General features: G+C 40.4%; 1 protein-coding gene across 7 annotated transcripts; it reads left to right on the forward strand.

Moving 5' to 3' along the window:
* Nucleotides 1-3,316: 3,316 nt before the first annotated feature.
* On the forward strand, nt 3,317-19,357 carry l3mbtl1b (L3MBTL histone methyl-lysine binding protein 1b). Of its 7 annotated transcripts, none has more exons than XM_058376994.1 (22): nt 3,317-3,473; nt 5,070-5,186; nt 7,323-7,494; nt 7,594-7,768; nt 9,587-9,701; nt 9,785-9,836; nt 10,046-10,140; nt 10,248-10,352; nt 11,697-11,832; nt 12,091-12,182; nt 12,287-12,438; nt 12,524-12,600; nt 12,805-13,026; nt 14,362-14,447; nt 14,542-14,652; nt 15,019-15,130; nt 15,275-15,374; nt 15,727-15,945; nt 16,046-16,107; nt 16,724-16,872; nt 17,907-17,969; nt 18,056-19,357. In XM_058376994.1, exons 2-22 carry the CDS (start codon nt 5,076-5,078, stop codon nt 18,182-18,184), a joined length of 2,535 nt encoding a protein of 844 aa, XP_058232977.1. In that variant the 5' UTR covers nt 3,317-3,473; nt 5,070-5,075; the 3' UTR covers nt 18,185-19,357. The 7 variants fall into 7 exon arrangements, with proteins under 7 accessions (XP_058232977.1, XP_058232974.1, XP_058232978.1 ...); XM_058376991.1 differs by having other exon boundaries at nt 3,322-3,473; nt 15,019-15,133; nt 18,056-19,353; XM_058376995.1 differs by having other exon boundaries at nt 3,322-3,473; nt 12,805-12,945; nt 15,019-15,133; nt 18,056-19,352.
* Nucleotides 19,358-22,594: the final 3,237 nt, after the last annotated feature.

Consider the following 22,594-nt stretch of genomic DNA (forward strand, 5'->3'; position numbering starts at 1 on the left):
AATAAAATGATGTATGATATCTGGATTGTTGTAATCGTGAACCGTTTCCATTCCAACATGGATAGCTGAAAGAGGATGCACTCAAAACTGAAGCCGTTGCTCCATCATCGCCTATATCCTGGAATTTGGTGTCCACTTAAACTTGCGTTGATTCACAGACTTTACTCTAAAATGAACCGTCTTATGTAATACGGCAGAATTATTTAACAGTGAGAAAATAAGACAGCAAGTCATCCCAATATCCTAAGATCTGTCTAACTAGCAAGTTATCATAACATTTTTTTGCACCAGGTTTACCTTATATTCAAAGACAACTACTACTTACTTTATTGCACAGATAGGAAGTATCAATATGGTGGCCAAGTGGCTTCATGATGTTGTGTACAAAATGCAATCATTATCACTCATCCTAGACAAACCCAGGAAATCAAAGGAAATGATTTGTTAAATTAAAATGAAATTGAAGGCTATTGTTTTACTGTTAGCTCGCTTTTGTTTTTCTGGTCAAGGTTTGTTCCCTAGGGCTTATGGTGGTGGCTGAAAAATAAATATAAGGAAGGAAAAATTAGGCTGTGACTAATTCCTCATCGCTCCCATTGTAAGTGAAGGAAAAGCCCTTTGTGGGGTCTCCATGTCGGCTGCCTCTACTTTTCAGACAGGAAATCTATATGACAAGTCACAGACAAAATGATATTTTATCTCATTAGAAGCTATAATACCATATGTAGAGTTGAAAACATGTCATCCATAAAAACCTTTGTTCAACAGTATTTGTTACAGCAAGTTTATCTAACCAAAAAAAAAATAGAGCTGTTCCCACTGTATGTGAAATTATCTGATTATTTGCTAAGATCTCAGTAGAGTATTTAAAACTGTCCACTGTTCCTCCACCGAGTATCCTTGTGCCGCAGCCTAAGGCTATTTTCAAAACGCACAGTGATTTTATTGCCAGTCACTGTACTATGATGTCGCCAGTAGGCGTTTCCAATACTGGTTGCCATAGTAATAACGTTTATCATTGGTTGGCGCAACTAACGTTCCCCTTGACAACAGATCAGTTTTCTTGCTGCTAAATTGAAACATGCTGTTTATATGTATGAGATAAAGGAGAAGCAGTGTGCACTCTACTCTTCACTCCTATTGCTAGGCACTGCACCATGTTGCTCCATATTTGCATGACTTTTCTCACATTTGTTAAGTGGCTGGACATGGCCACATCTAATCGCCAACGGTCGCTGTCCCTCAGGTCGTCAGTGAAATGTACGGTCTCAAGTCATTTTGTTGCTGCGAGTCATTGCATGTGTGAACGTAGCATAAGCTCACCTTGTTGCCCCTGTTTAATCAAGCACCTTGTAATCATCCTCTGTAGTGTCTGGAGAGCCACAGCTCTGAAAAGTATACATGCTTAGTGACAGAGTAGATGACATTATGAACAATTCTGCCAGTCGTGTCCATGGTCTACCACTAGTTACAACAGGATGCTCAAAGAAGATGATTACATGCCCACATGTCATACTGCTTACTGTAAATAATTATTTTCTTTTCAGTAAATGCTTTATCCAGATATTGCAGTGGTTTGTGGTCCTAATTCTGTGTCCATAAAGCAGGAATACACCAGAGGATTGCTAGACCATTGCAGGGAATTATGCACACATATACATTTACACACTCCTTCACACCTTAGGGCAATTTACTGTAGCAAATCGAACTACTGGCATGTATTTGGTTGTTGGAGGAAACAGAATCCACTGTAGTGCACTGACAACCTCACATGGAACAATCAAGTGCATCTACTGATGATTTAACTCCAAAAGTATGACACCTGGCCAATCACATCCATGTGCTTTTTGAAACATCTCATTGCAGATTTAGTTCTTAATGCTTTCATAATAATCTCCAGTCTTCTGGGAAGGCTTTCTGCTAGATTTTGGAATGTGGCTGTAGGGATTTGTTTATTCAGCCACTACAGTTTTAGTGAGTTCAGGCACTGATGCTGGGCAAGGAGGCCTGGCGTGCTGTCAGTATTCCAGTTCATTCCAAAGGTGTTCAGTGGGGTTAAGGTAAGGGCTCTGTGCAAGCCATTCAAGTTCTTCCCCACCAACCTTTGCAAACCATAGCTTAATGGTGCATTAACTTTGAACAGGCAGTTCTTGAAATTGATGTGTGGGGGAAAAAAAATAAGGAAAATATCTATAATGGACAAATAAACATCAGAACTGGACCATGGAGCAATGGAGTAAGGTGGATGAATGGTCTGATAAATTACATTGTATTACATACAAAAGAATTACATTCTTTTATATTATGTGGATGCCTAGATGTGTATGTGTGTGTGTGTGTGTGTGTGTGTGTGTGTGTATGGCTAACCCAGAGAATAAGATGGGACCAGGTGGCCTCTTTTACAGGATAACTACAAACAATGTTCAGGAATGGTCTGAGGAACAAAATAAAGATTTCAAGCATTACAAATTTGGCCAAACTTGTCCTCCAACTTCCTACACCTCAATCTCTCTCTCTCTCTCTCTCTCTCTAGCAATGGCTTGAATGGGTTGAATATTCTGAGTTCCACAGTCCTGGGCTGCAGATGTAGCACAAATACCCATCATAAATTCAGAGAATTAAACCTGAAGTAAGTAAACTTTGGTTCCTATGAGCTTGTCTCACTTCGGGGAAACGATTTAAATGACATCATGCAATTTCTAAACAATGACATGGACGGAAGCAGGAATAACATTTGTGTGCTCGGGTCGCCATCTAGTGGTGGTTTTGCCGCACTGCACCCGTCCACCTTCGCACTGCGCCGATTGCAGAGCTGTCAAGCGCCATACAGCGTGGAGCCTCACAACGCTGCTGCAATGTGCACCGATAACTGCGAAAATCGTCTTGTCTCTCACTTAAACGTGAGAAAGTAAATTCTACGACAACGGCGGGGGTGTTGATGGATTATGAAGGCCTGCACGATGTTAGTGTGCAGATCTGATCACGGACAGAGTAGAGCCGAACACGTGATAGAAACAGGAAACCAAAATCAGTGGAGTCCCCACTACCCGACTTACTGATGCTTTCGCTTTGAAACGTTATGAAGCGAGCAGAGCACAAGCCCAAGTCTAAAGACTGTTGTTCATAGCACCAGCCACAGCAAACTCACACAAAGTTAAACAAATTTGGGGATAAAGTCAAGACGAACCGGGGCGTTTTATACAATGTGTAGTGATATCTGATCAGAAACATTTCGGATCACAGAGTTAATGTTCAACCAGATCGCCATCAGCTTTGTGCTATAAGAGTTTGCATTGCCCTAAAGCCTTGTTTTTTCCGCGCAGATCACCGCCTTCTCGGTGTGTTATCACTCTCCCACCCCATTGATCGTGTTGAAGTTTATCGAGCCCCGAAGTTGGCGAGAGGCAATACCTTGCGCATGCGCAGTGCGTACTAACCATCCTGCTCAAAATAAGAGTTAAAAGAGAAACGAGGTGAGTTGCAGTTTTCTTAAAATACCGTCGCAACGCAAAGATTAATGAGGGAAACAATGACACCAGTGCCCAGGGAAATGTTTGTTTAACAGGTTGCGGCGACCGTAACTATTTGCAACGATGCTTAAAACGATAAAGATAAATTGAAGTGACAAGTTTGTGTAGAAGAAATTAAAAGCAAACGTTTCGCTGTTTTTGCTGGACCTGACGCACTGGAGTTCCTTTGTTTTGTATATTACTGAAGAACTCAATTAAACCACCTGCATGAGTGTTTTCCCCTTTTCCAAATCTAAGATAAAGTGTATATTTCGCGTATTGTGGTCCGCTTGCTAGCATTACTAGCCTCACCTAGCCGGCTGTGCATTTTGAATTGGACCCACAGTCGGGTTTAGACAGCGGAGGCTAACCGGGCTAGCTAACGACATTCCGTGACAAGGGGAAAGTAAGGAGTTTGTTGGATGAGAGAAAAACATTTCTTTGCAACAGAACAAGTTATACTCTCGGCCTTCATAGGGCAATTAAAGGTCGTGCGGAATTACTTAGACCAGATAACTCCGATAATTTCAATAGTTTAAACGTGTCGGCCGCCCTTTGCTATTCTCCGCCATTTTGTATCAGGCGAATGCTAATAATGGGCGCTCGCGCATTGCACTTTATTTATGGATGGAAATAAAATTCCTTTATCACTTGGACTGGAGAAACAAACATCTTGAACAAGTCGAACAGAGCCTCGGCTTGTGTACGGGTGCGTTGTCACTGTGTGGACAGCTGACTGGAGTCGGGTTTGATTTAAAGTAAACGATGGGTTAAGAACGTTATTACAGTGTTACCCACACTACACGCATGTTAACACGCGCAAACGTCCAGTTTTCTCCTGGAAAACATAACGGGCTGTGATTTCCCCTTTTACTGAAGCCACACAACTATGTGGACATCACTGAACCGTGGATTTCCACGAGATTATTTCAAAACAACGTAAAGCTGAACTTGTTCCTCTAACTTTTATTTTACTCCCTCCCTTCAGTTTCGGATGGCCTGAATGCCACCGTGGCATCGGGAAGAGTTTATTTTCAGCCGTGTTTCTGGACAAATTGTTCCGTAAACAATTATAAATCCATGTTTTATCCGTATTTAAGTGCTTGGTGCAATCAAACCCGGCCGCGAGTCGCCCCCTGGCGGAAGAGCGCTGTACAGCAGATAACGCGCAGCTTATTTCGTAAGCCGAGTTGCGGGCGTCTCGCTGTCTCTGATTTAGGAACAAGGTCTTGTGCATGTTGGTGATCCTCTACGATCCTAAAGCCTGACAGAATGATAATCGGTCACTTCGTGAAGTAGAGACGAATAGAGACCACGGTTGTACAGAGGGATGATTATTAGGCCTGTAATTAAACTGGTATTTTTAATCGAGCTATTCCTAGGTGTGAAAAGGTAAACAGAGATGTGTGTAGTAAAAAAAACATGAAGCTCTGTGCTCAAAAGGAACTCTTCCTTATTACCTATGAAGTTTTGGATTGCTTCTCTCTGTCTCGCTCTCTGTCTCGCTCTCGCTCCCCCCCCCCTTTCTTTAATTCTTTCTTGTCTGTTTTTCTGTCTCAGGGGAAAATGACAGACACACCTGCCAGCAATAGCTCAGCCTCAGGAGCAGAATTTGACATGATGGCTGCTCTTGATTGGAAGGATGGCATCGCTACGTTACCTGGCAGTAATATCCGGGTACATATCCTCAGTGTGACAGCCTAGGGATGCATTAATCCCATTATTTATTTATTTCTTTTTATTTTCTGTACAATACCAGTATCAGAGACGGGATTCAACTGCGGTGCTTAAAAACGTGTGTCTGCTCACATGCAAGAACTGAAATCTGAGTATAGCAAATGCGATTTTGGTATAGAAACTCATTTAACAATTGCAATTAACAATTATAAGGAAATATTGGGACGTAATTAATTATGCATTTAGATTTGAATGCTTGACAGTCTCTTGTAATTCACTGTATGATTATAATGCTAGACAGCATAGAACATTCTGGCCATTGGTATGGAAGCAGAGCTTAGAGAAATAAATCACAGGCAACACCCAAATTTTGAAGAGGAAAGAAGCAAAGAAATGTACTATATTGCTAGTACAGATAAGATAGCACATTATTTATACAGAAGGAAGGTTTTTTAACAGTCTACACAAGAGAAATAAATGTACACCGATCAGGCATAACATTATGAGCAGTGAGAAGTGAATTGAATAAGACTGATTATCTCCTCATCATGACACCTGTTAGTGGGTGGGATATATTAGGCAGCAAGTGAACCTCAAAGTTGATGTGTTAGAAGCAGGAAAAATGGGCGAGTGTAAGGATTTGAGCGAGTTTGACAAGGGACAAATTGTGATGGCTAGACCACCGGATCAGAGCATCTCCAAAACTGCAGCTCTTGTGGGGTGTTCCCGGTCTGCAGTGGTCAGTGTCTATGAAAAGTGGTCTATAGAAGGAACAGTGGTGAACCATTGACAGGGTCATGGGCGGCCAAGGCTCACTGATGCATGTGAGGCGCAAAGGCTGGCCCGTGTGATCTGATCCAACAGACGAGCTACTGTTGCTCAAATTGCTGAAGAAGTTAATACTGCTTCTGATAGAAAGGTGTCAGAATACACAGTGCATGATGGGTCAGGGCTGTTTTGGCAGCAAAAGGGGGACCAACACAATATTAGGCAGGTGGTCATAATGTTATGCTCTAAGTGAAATGAATGCTACATATACAAAATGCAGAAAAATGTGCTTAAGAATATTGCTCATGGTGTGATATAATTAGCATAATCAGGCTTGTCAAAAAAAGTAATGTTCAAACTTTACAACAGAAGGACACATTTTTATTGCTTTATAAGCTATGTTTCTGAACGTCTCCTAGTAGTCCAGTGCGTTTTATGCCTTTTTTTTTTCCATTGAGTTGGCCTCAGTGGCCTTTTGCTTCATTTTCATGGTAAATTATTGTGCAGCCAGTAGGAGTTCAGTATAAAATGGTGATGTCTCCAATCTCCATACAATATGGTTGCCTGGTCTCAGGAAAAAAGTGACACAAAAAGCTAGATATCTCATTTACTTACTTCTAGGGGAAAAAATTCACAACAGAAACTAGGCCAAAGAGAAAGTTTGGAAAGGGAGACATATTTTTCTTTCTTTGTGCATGGGGAAACTAGTTCACCATGGCATGTACAAATTTATAATTTGTTGTTTTAACACAATCCCATTTTGGCATAAACACCTTTGCAACCCAACGACCCTGGCTCAAGGGGGTGTGTCTGATGCACAGGGTGATTTATTCCCATTCTGCTGTCAGCTCTCAGAAAGTCACACGTTTCTCTCTAGCTCGAGTCCGTTTCTGAATCCTGTGTTCGGCTCTGTATCGAGTAGAGTCTCATATCTCCAGCTAGTACAGCTGTAACAACACAGTGTATTGTTCAATATGTCTGCAATACATTCTACAGACTGCATAATTAAGTAAGCCATTTGTAATGAAATGCTTCTTATCTTCCTTGAGGTAAAATAAAGATTTACACTTAATCAATGTATCACTCTTGCTAAAATTTTGTGTCTTCTTTATATTGAGTCAGTGTACAGGGGCTTAAGTACAAGCTCTGATAGCTGATCCAATGATTTACACGGATTTAACTAATTGAGCGCATCGTATTGAATGATGCTACATGCCATATCCTTACACCTCCACCAGCTAGCTTCCTTCTACAGCACACTATCAAAGTCTAATGTTCTCCCAGCCAGCTCACAGCACATTTTAACCATGACTTGAGGCATATTCACAGCAACTGGGACATAAAATTTGTTTTTTGTTTTTTTTTCAGTTCCGGATGACAGAATTTGGGACGCTTGAGATCGTAACAGATCCAGAGCCTAAAGACAAAGAAGAGGAGTCTCCATGCCTACAGCCGGAGTCTACACCCTCTAACGGCTCGTCAGAGCCACCCAGTCATTCGAACCAGTCAGAAACAGCAACACCACGTACATGTGATGTGGGTGAGTATACACATGGGAAGTCACATATAGTGGGCTTCTTTAACATGAACGTTGATTCTTTGTGTGCTTTAACATTGTAAAATGCTTCTGTTTCAACAGCTCCATCTGGACTGCAGACACAGACAGGTAGCTCCAGCACAACGAGCGCCAACAGAGAGGATCGCCCCAATGTAGAGATGGTCAGCTGCAAGTCCTGTGGCCACTCAGGTTCCCGGGAGTCTTTTCTCCAGGGGAAATTCTGCAGTTCTGGCTGTGTACAGCCCAGTAGTGGAAGGTAAACACAAGTGTCACTAGTAGTCAGAACACACATTATTTAGATGAACTGCTGTTGGATCATATGATATGTACTGAGTTAACAGTGATCAGGTGCACTTTGAAATTATAAGATAAGATAGGTCTCAGTTTTAGATACTTTTCCAGTATATAGATCAGTGACTTCTTCTTTTTTTTTTAATTAATGGAATGTAAAAGAATAAACCAAATCAGCTATAAATTAACTTAATCTACAAATCATAAACTAACCTGACAGCTAAACTTGGAGGTCAGTGGAGGTTTTTGAAGCTTATATCCAATTGCATGTGAGCTTCACCGCGACTAACAGGTTGCAGTATTATGGAGATTGTAGAGAGGCTCTTAGTTAGTGAATGGTACAAACCATGTATTGTCCTTAAGTTTGTTTTTTACATTATAATAAATTAATCAGTAGCTGTTTCTAGTACAGTGGTACCTTGGTCCTTGACCACCCATGTTCGAATTTTCGGATTTCTATTAGAATTTTCGAGTCAGTGTATGAAAATATTTTCGGTGTACGACTCGAACCGCCGGTTCTTGTTTCATACAGGATTGCAATGAATATCGAATAAGGAATTTTCATTTATACCCCCAATGAGGGTGTAATAGTAAAAAATAAATAAATAAAATAAAATCAACCTTTGACTAACAGGGTAGGATGGTAAACTTATTGCAGCATTCCACTGTATTGCATAGATGTGTATAACATTTGAGTACTGAACAAGCCAAATATGAGTCTTCCTGATCTCACACCCACACACACACACTTGTCCTCTGATCCTTGCTGTGTGACGCCACGGTCTGCAGATTGAAAAACGGGGAAGAGCCGAAGTCTGCCTGAATCGTTTTCATATGAAATTTAAAGGGGACTGAGGCGATCACAAATTTGTGTACAGTTTATGAAGAATCGCAGAATTTTAGTGGGGCTGAGTAGAAATGTTAGGCTAAAGCCCCCCTAACAATGGCCTAGCGACGCTCATGCCGCACACGCTTTCCATGCGGCGTACCCTGGCATAGACAATAGAGATGAAGCGGTTTACGCGGGTCATCTGTTCTGAAAGCATCATCTGTGAGTGCTTGTGTTATAACCCCACCCTATCTTTTGTGGTATAATTTCAGTAGCCATGTCTCCGGCTACTGAAATTATACCACATGCCATGTCTCTGTCAAGTTGTGAAATCAACCATCGAGTTGAAACAGATTAATTCATTTTACATTATTTCCTATGGGGAAATTTAATTCAGTTTTCGACCAAATCAGTGTTCGACCAGACTTTTGGAACGAATTAAGGTCGAACACCGAGGTACCACTGTATTTATTATATTTCCCATGTAAGTTGCAGTTATAAAGGTCCAAAGATTAAAATCTACATTTATTTTTTGCTCATTAGCAGTCTAATACTGATGTACAAATGTGTATATATGTATATATAATATCTACCTGTCAAAATATTATCTTGCCTTATTATTATTAGTTAGTTTTCATAAAGTTGTAATTAGCAACTCTCAGCTTTCACTTGCTTTTGTGGTTGTCACAAAAGAACATTTTTGATACAAGACTTGAGGTTAGCATGAGCTTTCATATGTATGAAAGAGGTAATGCTGATCTGTCAGCAAAATAACGTGACACATGTAAAAGACATATTTATTGTACAGTATCTGTTCATAAAATGTAGCATCCAGAAATGTCGTCAGCTCTATTCTTTCTGAAATTATGTGACCTGGATGCAAGACAAGTTATCCGTGGGCCTGCAGTGAGAGTGTTCTTCTGTGTGTGTATGCGTGCGTGTTGGGCTGTGAAGGTCAACACCAGGTGATACCGGAGAAGGTGAGCGTTTAGGTAAGCGAATTCGAAAGAAGAAGAAGATGTTCATGGAGTCTGAGGATGATGAGGAGGACAATATCGAGGAAGAAGAGGTACCTTGCATTCACACAGATCTCACTGTATGTGTTTGTAGCCTCACTGTGGCTAATAATCTATTCTTTGCTTTCTTTTCTAGGAGAAGTTTAGAGTCTCAAAAGGCAGAAAAGCAGCCAAACTTGCCAGATTGGGTAATTGTCCATCATTCGTGCACATCCACTTAGCATCAAATGTGATTTAGAGCTTTTTGTTTGCATGCCCTAGTGTTAAACTTAATACAAAATACAAATTGTTAAAAAAGAGGACCCTAAACTCTTCACTGTTCAGCATATTTTGCTAACTTACTATCAAATTTCAGCAATAATTGTCATTAATGTATGGTCTTATACTATTGCTAAAGTAACCGCCGCTCCTGCGAAGAAGAAGGCTTGGAGCTGGCCGGCCTTTCTAGAGGAAGAGAAAGCTGTGGCTGCCCCCTTAAAATTATTTAAAGAGGTAGGATTTCTCGATTATGAGTCCAAGTAAAATATGTTCTGAATTTCCACATAATAAACCTCCTCTCCAGGATGGATTGTTAAAGTGCTGTGTTGTGTGATTTGCAGCACCAGGCTTTTCCTCAGAGCAGGAATGCCTTTAAGGTTGGAATGAAGTTGGAGGGCCTGGACCCCTGCCATCCTGCTTTCTTCTGTGTGCTCACTGTGGCGGAGGTAACACACGATCAATAGTCACTGCATATGCTGGGTGTTCGTTTAAGGAGCTTTCAAATGCCTTTTATTTTGATATAGTTTACTCTGTAATTGTATACCTATACAGTGCAATTTATTTACAACTTCCTGATAATATAGCAGTTATTGTTGGTTGTAGATACACGACTTCATCTCTGTGTTGGTGCTAATTTATTGACAAAACCTAATTAATGGCTAACATTATTTTTTAGCATTGCAGTTAAAAAAACCTAATTGTTGGCATGTGCTCATATTAATGAGTTGAGGTTGAACATGTTGCTTATAGAAGTGCCTGCTTCTAAAAAAAAAAGGTGATTGATAGTGTGGGCTTTTCTTGATAAAGATCTTTTCATGTTGTTCAAGTTGTATATAAATGTTTGAAACCGTTGCTACTTGTTAACACAATGTGGCACACAAAAGGAGGTAAGAAAGGGCTACAACGAAAAATCTGCACCAAGGGTAGGGTTTGTTTCACTTAAGAAGTAGACTCCGTGAAAAGCTTTCATGCACACTCGTCAGTTGCTGTAAATATTGTATCCTTAGAACAGAGAGAAAGGAAACAGCACATTAACAGCAGCTATTCCCCTCGAAGTACCTGATGTTTACTGTAAAATCCTGTACATATACAGTTACATACACACAGACTAGATTTTCTGCCTAAGATAAGTGATTTGTGACAAGCAATGTATTGCAAAATTTAACACACGACTGATATAACAATCCAGTGACTGAAATAACACATAAGCAAATAAACAAAATGGTCCCAAAAGGAGATTCATGTCTTGGAACGGCCAAGTCAGAGTCGAAATCTTAACCCAAACGTGATGCTGTGTTACAACCTGAAGAGGGGGCAATTCACTGAGAAATATGTTAAAACCTTACCGTGAGAGGCAAATGCAGCCCATATCACAGACTATACTAGAAACATGATAATGGTTGGTCTATTTCACTCCTCGCATCCTGGCAGAATGAAATGGCTCTGAATGATTACTGAGGCCATGAGACAGGTTTGAGAGTGCATTTTCTGAGAGTACCATCAGTCACTGTGGTTGCTTGTACTGAAACCATTTGCACCACCTAACATAGTTCACAGGAAATTCTTGAGGTTTTTTTTTTTCCACTTTCTATTTTCAGAAATGTGGATATATGCGTGAGAAATTATTATTTGAATTAATTTCATTTGTTGTATTTCCTGAGAAGCTTGAATTGCTGAATCTAATCACTTGCTTAAGGGAATGGAAGTGAAATCATATTGTTGACAAAAATCATATTTAATTTAGGTGGTTATTCACTAAAGAGGCTGTGATTGTGTTGTCTTCCTCTCAGGTCCAGGGTTACAGAACAAGACTTCATTTTGATGGTTATCCAGAGTGCTATGACTTCTGGGTCAATGCCGATTCGTGGGATGTGAAACCACCAGGCTGGTGTGAGAAGATGGGCCTCAAGCTGCTGCTGCCCAAAGGTCCTTAAGAAAATAGGCAATGACCCAAAGGGAAATTAACATTAGCCTGAAAAGGCTTTAGGAAATGATGTAATGTTATGAATTTTGTGATTATTTGGAAAATATGATGTAAATATAATACAGTTGTGATTAGTGGCTAGATTGTTCTCTTTTACCCAATGTGTAAGGAGTTCATGCTTTCCTAACCAAAAGTGTTGTTTCATCAGCATCTAATGCAGAAATCATTTTAATTTCAGTGTTGTGTATTTGTCCTTGTAGGTTGCAAAGATGGAGAATTTAATTGGAACACTTATGTAAAGAATTGTAGAGGCCAACTGGCACCCAAACATTGCTTCAAAAGTCTTAATACCGTAAGTTGCTCCATTCCAGGCACTCCTCATCACATAGCATTTATTCTTCTACATCAGCGTGTGTTGAGTGCATATTGTAACAATTCTCTAATGGCATCTTGCAGTCAGTGACCCCCTCAGGCTTTCGTGCTGGGATGAAGCTAGAGGCCGTCGACAGGAAAAACCCATCTCTAATCTGTGTAGCTACAATATCCGCCGTTGTGGATAACCGCCTCCTCATCCACTTTGATAACTGGGATGATACATATGATTACTGGTATGCAAGAGTGTGTGTATCTGTCTTTCCACATATCTTGTATGCGCATGTACAAACTTTTCAATCTTTTTGTATCGGCGATTAGGTGTGATGCCAGCAGTCCGTATATACATCCAGTTGGGTATTGTGAGGAAACGGAGTTAACCCTGACCACACCTGCAGGTAAACAAAAGATGTACACTTGCTACCCACTTTATCTGCACATTCATACAGTTGTCTCATCAGCCAATCATGTGGCAGCAGTGCAATGCAGAAACATACAGGTCAAGAACTTCTGGTTCCTTAGAGGATCTGAGGAGAATGATCAGACTGGTTTGAGCTGACACGATGTCTATAGTAATCACTCTTTAAATTCATGGTGTGCAGAAAAGCTTCTCAGAACACACATCACATCGAATGCGGTGGAGGAGCAAGCTCAAGTTCTACTTCTGTCAGCTAAGAGCAGCCACAGCTGTCGCCGGCACATACTGACCAAAATAGGACTGATGAAGATTGGAAAAAGACCAGGTGATCATCAGCTGTCCGGTTTTGATGAGCTCATGTTCTTGCCTGGCAGGAGTGGAACCCGCTGTGGTCTTCCACCTCAAGGTTTGATGTTGCATGCATGCAGAGATGCTTTTCTGCTCACCATATTCATAAGGAGAGTTTATTTGAGTTACTGTATCCTCCCTGGCAGCTCGAACCAGTTCTGGCCATTTTCCTCTAAGCTTTCTTATCAGCAAAACTTTCGCTCACTCAGGTTTCACATATTTCTATGTTAACGCTAGAGACTGCGTAAAACATTTCACGAGACCAGCAGTTTATGAAATACCAGCCCTTTTGGTACCAGCTTACATGCCACGATCAAAATCACACTTTATCCTCATTCTGAGGTCTGATGTGAATTTCAGGCTCCTCACCTGTATTTGCATGATTTTTTGTGCATTGTGCTGCGGATGCATGATTGGCTGATTTAGATAATTGCACGAGTCACAGACGTTTGAAATAAAGTGGTTGGTAAATATATAAAAATAATCATATTATGGATGCATAATTAGTCATATTATCTTTCTCACAATGAGTTTCTACTATGAACACACTGGAATCTTTTAGTGTTGTTCAAACCACATTGGGCGCACATACACCGACCAGGCATAACATTATGACCACCTGCCTAATATTGTGTTGGTCCATCTTTTGTTGCCAAAACAGCCCTGAGCCGTCGTGCACTGTGTATTCTGACACCTTTCTATCAGAACCAGCATTAACTTCTTCAGCAATTTGAGCAACAGTCTGTTGGATCGGATCACACGGGCCAGCCTTTGCTCCTCACGTGGATCAATGAGCCTTGGTCACCCATGACCCTGTCGCTGATTCACCACTGTTCCTTCCTTGGACCACTTTCAAGAGATACTGACCACTGCAGACTGCAAGAGCTGTAGTTTTGGAAATGCTCTGATCCAGTCATCTAGCCATCACAATTTGGCCCTTGATGTGCATCTAACACAAACTTTGAGGACAAAATGTTGCCTAATATATCCCACCCACTAACAGGTTCCATGATGAGGAGATAATCAGTGTAATTCACTTCACCTGTCACTGCTCATAATGTTATGCCTGATCAGTGTATACCTTTATTAGCTGTTGTACTGAAACAGAATGAATGTAAAACGTAAAGACAAGCTGCATGTTAGCTACTAGTTTAGCAACAGCTAAATCTGTAGTTGCTTAATGCTTTAATCTTTATAAAAACCAATATCTGTAAGTTTGTGAACAATCCATTGCATTAATCCGAACTAACAGTGTGCATTTTATACACATTGATGAGAATAGCAAGCTTAGCTTAGCTGGGTAAGTATTTTCTTGGTTGGCCCTAGGTACCTAATAACTCAAGAACACTTTAGTAGAATATTATACACCACCGATGTTGTTTGTGTTTATCAGAGTATAAGCAACCAAACAGTTTCTCATGGGAGAAATACCTGGAAGAGACCGGAACCCAAGCAGCACCTGCTAGAGCCTTCAAACAGGTCAGCATGACTGAGTGTGCTCACATCAGTGAATTGAGGAATCTCTGATGTTAAAATTCTAATATCAAAACATCCACATGTTCTTGCTTTTCAGAGACCTCCACATGGCTTTCAGCTGGGGATGAAGGTGGAGGCAGTGGACAAACGCAACCCCATGCTCATCCGCGTTACCACAATATCAGACACAGAGGACCACAGGGTCAAGGTATACACCCTACACCACCCGTTACATCACGTTACAGATCCTTCATTCCCGCAAATGTCTTGAATTATCACAAGATCATCATGTCAAGATGCCTCTGAGGCAGTAAAGTAACATGTTACTTAAATTATTATATTTAATGAGGATCATTTCAAGTGAATTATGCTTTTTAATTTGTCATATTAAGTTGTCACCATCACTGTCTTATTTTGTATCTATTTTATATTAAATTCTTAATAAATTAAACTTAATTTTTGGTCATCTTATTATTAATTTATTATTCTTTTTTCTTTGGAACAGCAACAACACACATGACTTTCACACAAATAGTTATTTTTCTATATTTTGTTTTGTGTTTTTTTATTTCAGATCCATTTTGATGGTTGGAGCGATGAATACGATTACTGGGTGGATGCCGATAGCCCCGATCTGCATCCTGTCGGATGGTGTCAAAAGACTGGTCATCCTTTGCAGAACCCCAGTAGTAATGCAGTCATATCTCTCATAAAATAAAACCTAAGCTGCATAACAATACACGTCCTTCTTGCTGTTCAATGCTGTATGCATCACGTAGACACTTGTATGCGTTTTAGGTTAAATGCTATTTTTTTTTTTTCTTTTTCAGGTTCTAGTGATCCCCAGGTCCCTCCAGGACAAGGCTGCCCTACTTCAGGATGCAATGGGGTTGGACACATTAAAGGACCTCGCTATGGAACACATTACACGTCAGTAACCAACATGGACGCACACTTTTACATATTGCACACTGAAGTTGCCAGGTTGGTTTAATTCCTGTTCACCCTTATTGGAACTCGTATAATCACCTGGATTGGACAAAATGGAGCTGTGTAATGTATGGGCCTGTGATTATTGCTCTGTGTTATAAGCATTACCACATAAGTCAGAAGTAACATAGTGTTGTAATAATGCCTTTAGCAAAGGAAATGCAAATATGGTGTTAAATGGTCCTTGTGTTGATCTAGTAGAATATTTTCTGTAGAAAGTCTTAAAATAGGCCATAAATTTTACAATCATTTATCACACACATTAAACTGATAAAAAACTTGTCTCTATCAGGGCTGTTAGCTGTCCCTACTCTGAGCTGAATCTGAATAAGGAGGGGCTGCTGCCCGACAGGCTGAGCGGAGAGAGGCCAGTGACACTGAGTGGACCTACACGGCACAGGCGCACAGAATCGGTCACACAGACTCCCTCAGCCACACCCACACCCACACCTACACCTACGGGCAGCAATCCTGAATCCAATGAAAACATGGACAACCCTTCACCAACCAAGTAAGGGGATGTATAGGATCTCTTTCGTGGAAAAGAGTGTAGTGGTGGCGTGCTCGGTGGTGTGCGTGTGCTGTCCTTTAAATCTATATTTTCTTTGCAGGACTGCCACTGCAGCCAAGTGCACTAAACCGAATCAGGTGAAGAATGAAGGAAATGGAAAAGGTAATCCAAGAAATGTTGGCTTGATTTATACTCACCCATCACTTTCTTCATAATTTCTGTGCACCTGCTCCTTTATATAATTATTCAGTGAGCTAAATATGTCAGCAGCACCATGCATAGAAGCATGCAGATGCAGGTAAAGAGCTTCAGTTAATATTCACATCAAACATCAGAATGGGAGAAAACATGATCTCAGTGACTTTGACCAGGGTATGGTTATTGGAGCCATAGCTGCTTCACCTGCTTCAAGTACTGTGTTTTCTGATGTGTTTTTTGCTGGCCTCAATTAAAAAGCCAGGTTATTTGAATACCATAGTCTTCCTGTCAGTTTGTGACCGTCTGCGCTCCTCCGAACTCTCCCATCAACAAGGGATTTCTGCCTCATTCTGTGTAAACTCAAGAGACTGTCCTGATAAGAAGCTCTTGTAATCGTGTGATTTAATGCATTGCACTGCTTCCACTAACTGGCAAATTGGATCATTACGTGAATGTGAACATCAACAGGTGTTGGAATTAAGTGGTTGATGACCGTATCGGACATCTTTCAAAATTCAGTCTAGTTAAGCATGATTATATGATGTGTACATTTTCTGAGCCTCTGCTTGGTGCGTTTCAGTTGACTCTCTGCAGCAGTTCTTGCATGACTCTGTGTTCTGTGGCTGGGAGCCACCCAAATTTCAGCATTGCTGGGAGAAACATGGCAAGCTGTTACCTGAAGCACTGGGTCTCAGTGCAAAGACAGTGGCCAAGTGGAGCACAGACGAGGTAAAAATGCACCTTATTATAAACTTGCTATTATGCCAATTGGTTTTAATGTCTAAATTCATAGTTACCCAGTGGACAAGTAGGTTTAATTACCAGGAAGTGGAAAAACTTCTTGCTGACTCATTTGATATGATTAAGAATTGGCATATCCAGATGCTGTAAACTATAGCACAAGCCCACCACTTGCTGCATTGGCTGAGGTATAATCTGGCAAAAGTTATGGTTGATTATCATGCATGGATTACATGTTTTCGGAATCAGGAACATGCGGGTACACTATCTGGCTAAAGGTTGGTGAGCACCTGATGGGGATATGTGGGTCTTTCTTAGTCTGTTGCCATAAATTTGGAAGCACACAGTTTAGCAGGATGTCTTTATGCGCTGTAGCATCACACTTTACCTTCACTGCTAAATGTAGTGAGGCCCATTGAAGGCATGGTTTGCCAAGGTTTTTGCGGAAGAGCTTGCCCAGATCCCTTCACTTCAACCTGACTGAACACCTTTGGCATGGCCCACACAGACAGACACCAGGATTTCTCTCACATCATCAGGGCCTGGCCACATCCATGATTCATTCCCAGAAGAATGGAGGTTATTATAACAGCAAGACGTGGGGCTAAATCTGAAATAAGATGTTCAGAAAGAACACATGAGGGTTGTGGTCAGGTGGCCATATACCACAAATAAAATCTGACGTGACACTGTGGTTAGAAACAAATAATATCTTAGGTGTGATGCAAGGACAGAAAACCAAATTTCTTAGCCTGGTGGGGTATGCTGACATTTTTGCAAAGACACAGTTTTTTTTTCTTTATTAATCTCTATTCATCGTTATTAATGCACTACGCTAGCAAACTTGCGTGCTTTTGATATTATAGTAGCTAGCACATTTTAGTCTCATCTGTTAGCAACAAAAAACATATTTGAGCCTAGATTAGCCAGGGGAGCTAGCAAAACAGTTTATGATTATTCCACCCGCCTGTGCACGGGTGAAATTCACTTGCTCTTGATATTTTATGTGCAATGTTTTTCAGGTTGCCGGTTTTGTGAGAAAGCTACCAGGCTGCAGGGAGCATGCTGCCATTTTCAGGAATGAAGTAAGATTATTTTACACTCGGATCTATTATTACATGTCGTTATGAGTTTTGATATTAATCCATTTTTATGTTTGTTATTCTTATAGCAGATTGATGGTGAAGCCTTCCTCCTCCTCACCCAGTCTGATATTGTAAAGATCCTAAGTATCAAGCTGGGCCCTGCTCTGAAAATCTATAACTGCATTCTTATGCTGAGGAGCGTAGATGAGGAATAGTGTGCTTATGCCCTGAACGCCTGCCTTTTAGTGCTTCTGTACTTTTCAGTAACCACAAGGCAATCTTTTTTTTTTTTTTTCCTTTCTTTTATTATTTTTAAAAAAAATCTTTCCCAACTATATGACTCATCTTTGCAGTGGTGATAAAGTCCACATTGTATGTAGTCACTGAGGTTGCCCTATGATGAGCAAGTACTTGAGAAAATTGAACAGACTGGAATTTTATCTGCTTAAAAGCAGTTTTCTGTGATTGTCCCGTTATAGAACCGGGCATCGGAATGTACAGGTTGGGTCTAAATATAAAAGTCTTCGGAGGACTATGCTGCTAAACAGGCACACAATCTTCTTTTTCTCCTGTTTTCCTCATGTGTTTTTCTTCTATCATCTGTATGTAGTCCTAACTGAAGTCTGCTACTTTACTCAAAAGTTATTTGATAATTTGATTCTTATTAACTTATTGTTAATTTGATTGTTTTTTTTTTTTTTATTATTATTAACTTTTTGAACTCAAAAGTGCATGGTTTTGAGGCACTGCAATATCAATGCATTATTTATGATTTTTATGGTTACTAATTGTATAAATAATTGGTTTATGAAATGTGAACAAATTACACATTGGTGGACCTTTTACTTGAAATGTACAAAGTAATTTTTAAATTGATGCAAAAAAACAAAACAAAACAGTTTTTGTATATGAACCCACATCACATCCACAATAGTCAGGATGGCTGTATGTTAAGACCACTAGGAAGAGGCAAATGCTTGTGGGTGTGGGTGTTCATGTGGTCGTGTGTGTGTGTGTGTGTGTGTTTAATCTGGAGAGAAAGAGACCGTGTACATGTTTTACTTTGCATCAGGGACTCTATTAGTTCGGCCACATCTTAAAATGAATGTCTAATTTGCTATGTAGTAGTGTCAAAATTGTGCTTTGTGATTTCCATTTAAAAATTTTGTAAATTGATGTACAGTGAAACTGACGTGGCTGTATTTTGATCCTTGAGGGTTTGTGTATGTGAAAGCAAGAGGAACATAAAGGCAGATTCCATTGAAAATGAGATAAAAATGTCAGCAGTAATTCTCGAGTCTTAACTGATGGAATAAAATAAGCTCCGAGTTGCAGCTTAACACGAGGCAGTCTGTCAGCTTCATGTTTTTGAATATGGATGGAATTGTTTTATATTTGCATAGAAAATAGGTCAAGGTTTGGTTTTCTTTCAGGTAACTTCGTTTCATTTTCAAAGAGCAAGAAAAGGAATATAAATGAGCATCTCTTTATATGCATGTAAATATTCAACTTATGAAAACCATATGCCAAAATATATGTAATATAAGTATTACATATGTAGTATTTTTTAACAATTTATGTTGCCATGACACTCCATCCACGGTGTATCCTGCCTCGATGCCCAATGATGCCTGAGGCACAGGCTCTCTGTGACCCAAGAATAGATCGGATAAGCGGTACAGACAATGAAATGAAAAAATGTTGCCATGAAGTAGCATTTCTCTCACTTATGTATACGTACATACTATATTGTCAAAAGTTTTGGGACAGCTCTCCAAATCCTTGAATTCAGAGGTTTGGCTTGGCCCCTTTAGTTCCAGTGAAAGGAATTATTAATGCTTCAGCATACCAAGACATTTCAAAATTTGGTGATGGCCCCTTCCTGTTCTAACATGACTGCGCACCAATGCGCAAAGCAAGGTCCTGCTTGCTTTGAAGACAGCATGAAGACAGTCCTGATCTCAACCTGATAGAACACCTTTAGGATAAATTAGACCAGAGGCCTTCTCGTCCAACGCCAGTGCCTGACCTCACAAATGCACTTCTAGTGGAACGGTCAAAAATTCTCCTAAACCTTGTGGAAAGCCTTCCCAGAATAGTTGAAGCTTGTTATAGCTGCAAGGGGTAGGTCAACTCCATATTACATTCGTGTGCGTCTAAAGGCAGACGTCCCAAAACTTTTGGTAATATAGTGTATCACCTTCATGGAACTGTGCACGGTAAATTGGTATTATGTTTTTGCCAACATAAACATGAAAGGACATAGAGGGGGATCCCAATTTCTTATGGAAAAATGGTAAATGGAGGCAACTTGCTTCTTTCAAAAAGCTGGTTGTTAAGTAATCAAGAGATTACTTTAGTGATGCTGTGGAGTATTTGACATAAACATAAAACCACAGATAGGAGTTTGCTGCGGCTGAAGTTAGTATTTAGAGATCATTAAAAAAAACAACTGCTAGGCCAAACACACAGGTGACACCAGGCTGAGAATACCACACATCCATCCATTTGGGACTGCAGATCTGCTCAAAGAAGGAAGATGCCAGGCAAAAACAGTAGGGGTCTTGGGGTCATGATGAAAGTGTCACTGGTAAAGGAGGAAAGCAAATAAGATCTGTCATGGGGCTGTGCTCTCAGTGAGTTTGCTAGCTGTGGTTAGGCCAACCAGAGGAGATGTGTAAGGTGGAGAGCTTGGTCCTGTGTATGATGTAGCTAACTCACAATGTTTCAGCAATCCAACACAGGGCATGAGGAGACCCTGATGGCCAAAATGGTTTCCCTCAGTTTTAGCTGTACATTAGAAAAGCTTTGCTGGGTGGGGGGCAATTCCAGACTGATACAGTATGTTCATCATTCAATACTGTGTTGTGAAATGAACATATTTTTGGCTATATAATGTAGCTTCAGTCTACCACTGCTGCCATCCTGAGGCCAAGCACACACAAGCCAGCAATTACTGCATGGCCTGGCAAAATCTGACTTTCTCACCTAATCTAGCCTCATGCTGATGAATTGTTTGGTCTGTTTTGATGCTCTTTTTTGATTCCGCTGTGAGGCAGAGTACTGTGATATATGCAAGATGTTGGATATTCAGTATATCTCAAAAAGGTGTTAGAAAAAGGACAAGGTTAGGATGGGTACCGGTTTAACCCCCCTAAAGAGAAGACAAAAGCTGCTGTCATTCTGAACAAGAAAATAGGTTGAGGAAAACAGGTTTAAAGAGTCTCCTCATCCAAAAGAGTGACGTTGATGCATAGGGCTGATGTAGGGTTCATTTGCTCTCATCATGCATTATTGTGAGTAATTGCTTGTATTGTTAGGAGTAGGGTACTCCCTCTCGCAAAGATCGGATTGGAATCTATTGCATAGATTGGAGTGATTACACCAATGCTTAATTAAAAGACAATAAAACACGACCATGCCTGCCACATGTAATAAAATATTCTATAAAAATAATATAAAGTTCTCACAAGAGCATGAGCAAGCAACACAGTGCATCTGTGAAAATAGGGTTTTGTCTGATGAGATCACAGGCAGGCATGTGGCCTGGCCTGGCCTGGCCATTTTGTGAATCCTTATATCAGGTAGAACACTGCCAAGGCAGTGAACCCATTACTAGTACCCATCTTTGGCTTCACCAACTGTCTAAAACCTTTGGAGTCTTGCAGAATGTTTCTTTGAGCTAAATATTTGGTGTCAGTTTGATGTCAAATGTGAAAAAAGGAGAAAATGGGGTGGGTGACTGGTGGGAAGATGGATTAAAGTACTCTGAGGAAGGGGGGAAAGGCTAAGCAGTGTGCTGGGTGATACCTAAGAAGGCAAGCAAAGCTGACAAGTGAAAGCCCACATTAAGCCAACAAGTGCCATGGAGTTGTCTAGAATGGTACAAAAAAGGACAGTGGTAATGTATTAAAAAAAAAATATACACTCACTAAAGCAGAAGAGATTAGATTAGAAGCGGCTATCTCCATCTTCAGAAGACAAGAACCTGAAACTCCAACTATAGGCACAAGCTGCCAGGAAGATAACTCTATGAGTAACTGCGACGAGATAAAAATAAAGATGTACGCAATTCCTTATTTCTAGAACAACAAACAAAATGAGCGGTCGACTTTAACAGAAAGGGGATCGTAGCTAAAATTCTAAAGTATATTAAGGAATAAGATGCACTGATGCTCAATGATGCAAAGTGACCTCAGGCTAAAATGCTTCTTTTAGAAATCTAATTGATAACCATGTGTTTGGAAAAAAAAAAAGACTTAAATCCATAAATAACTCTTCCTGAAGAAGCATTTTTTTTTTTTTTTTTACTGAGAAAGTCTTTAAATGGAAAACTGGGTCTTCTATGCACCAATCATATATTTGGGCATCTCATTTTTATAGAGTTCAGGGGTAATTTAATAAACAGTGACCACGAAGACCTGGTGGGAAAAATAAAGCTGAATCCCAAGTGAGTCTAAGAATAAGCCAGAAGCCTAACGTGGGAGCAGACAGACTTGCGCTAATCTTCCCATGACCCCAGTCTCTCTCTCTCTCTCTCTCTCTCTCTCTTTTTCACTACACCCCTCCCAATCCTGACTCTGCGTCACTGGATAATTAAACTGTCAGACACAAACTCTGAGCTC

This window comes from Hemibagrus wyckioides, linkage group LG23, assembly GCF_019097595.1.
Source record: "Hemibagrus wyckioides isolate EC202008001 linkage group LG23, SWU_Hwy_1.0, whole genome shotgun sequence".
In the NCBI taxonomy this organism is placed as follows: domain Eukaryota; kingdom Metazoa; phylum Chordata; class Actinopteri; order Siluriformes; family Bagridae; genus Hemibagrus; species Hemibagrus wyckioides.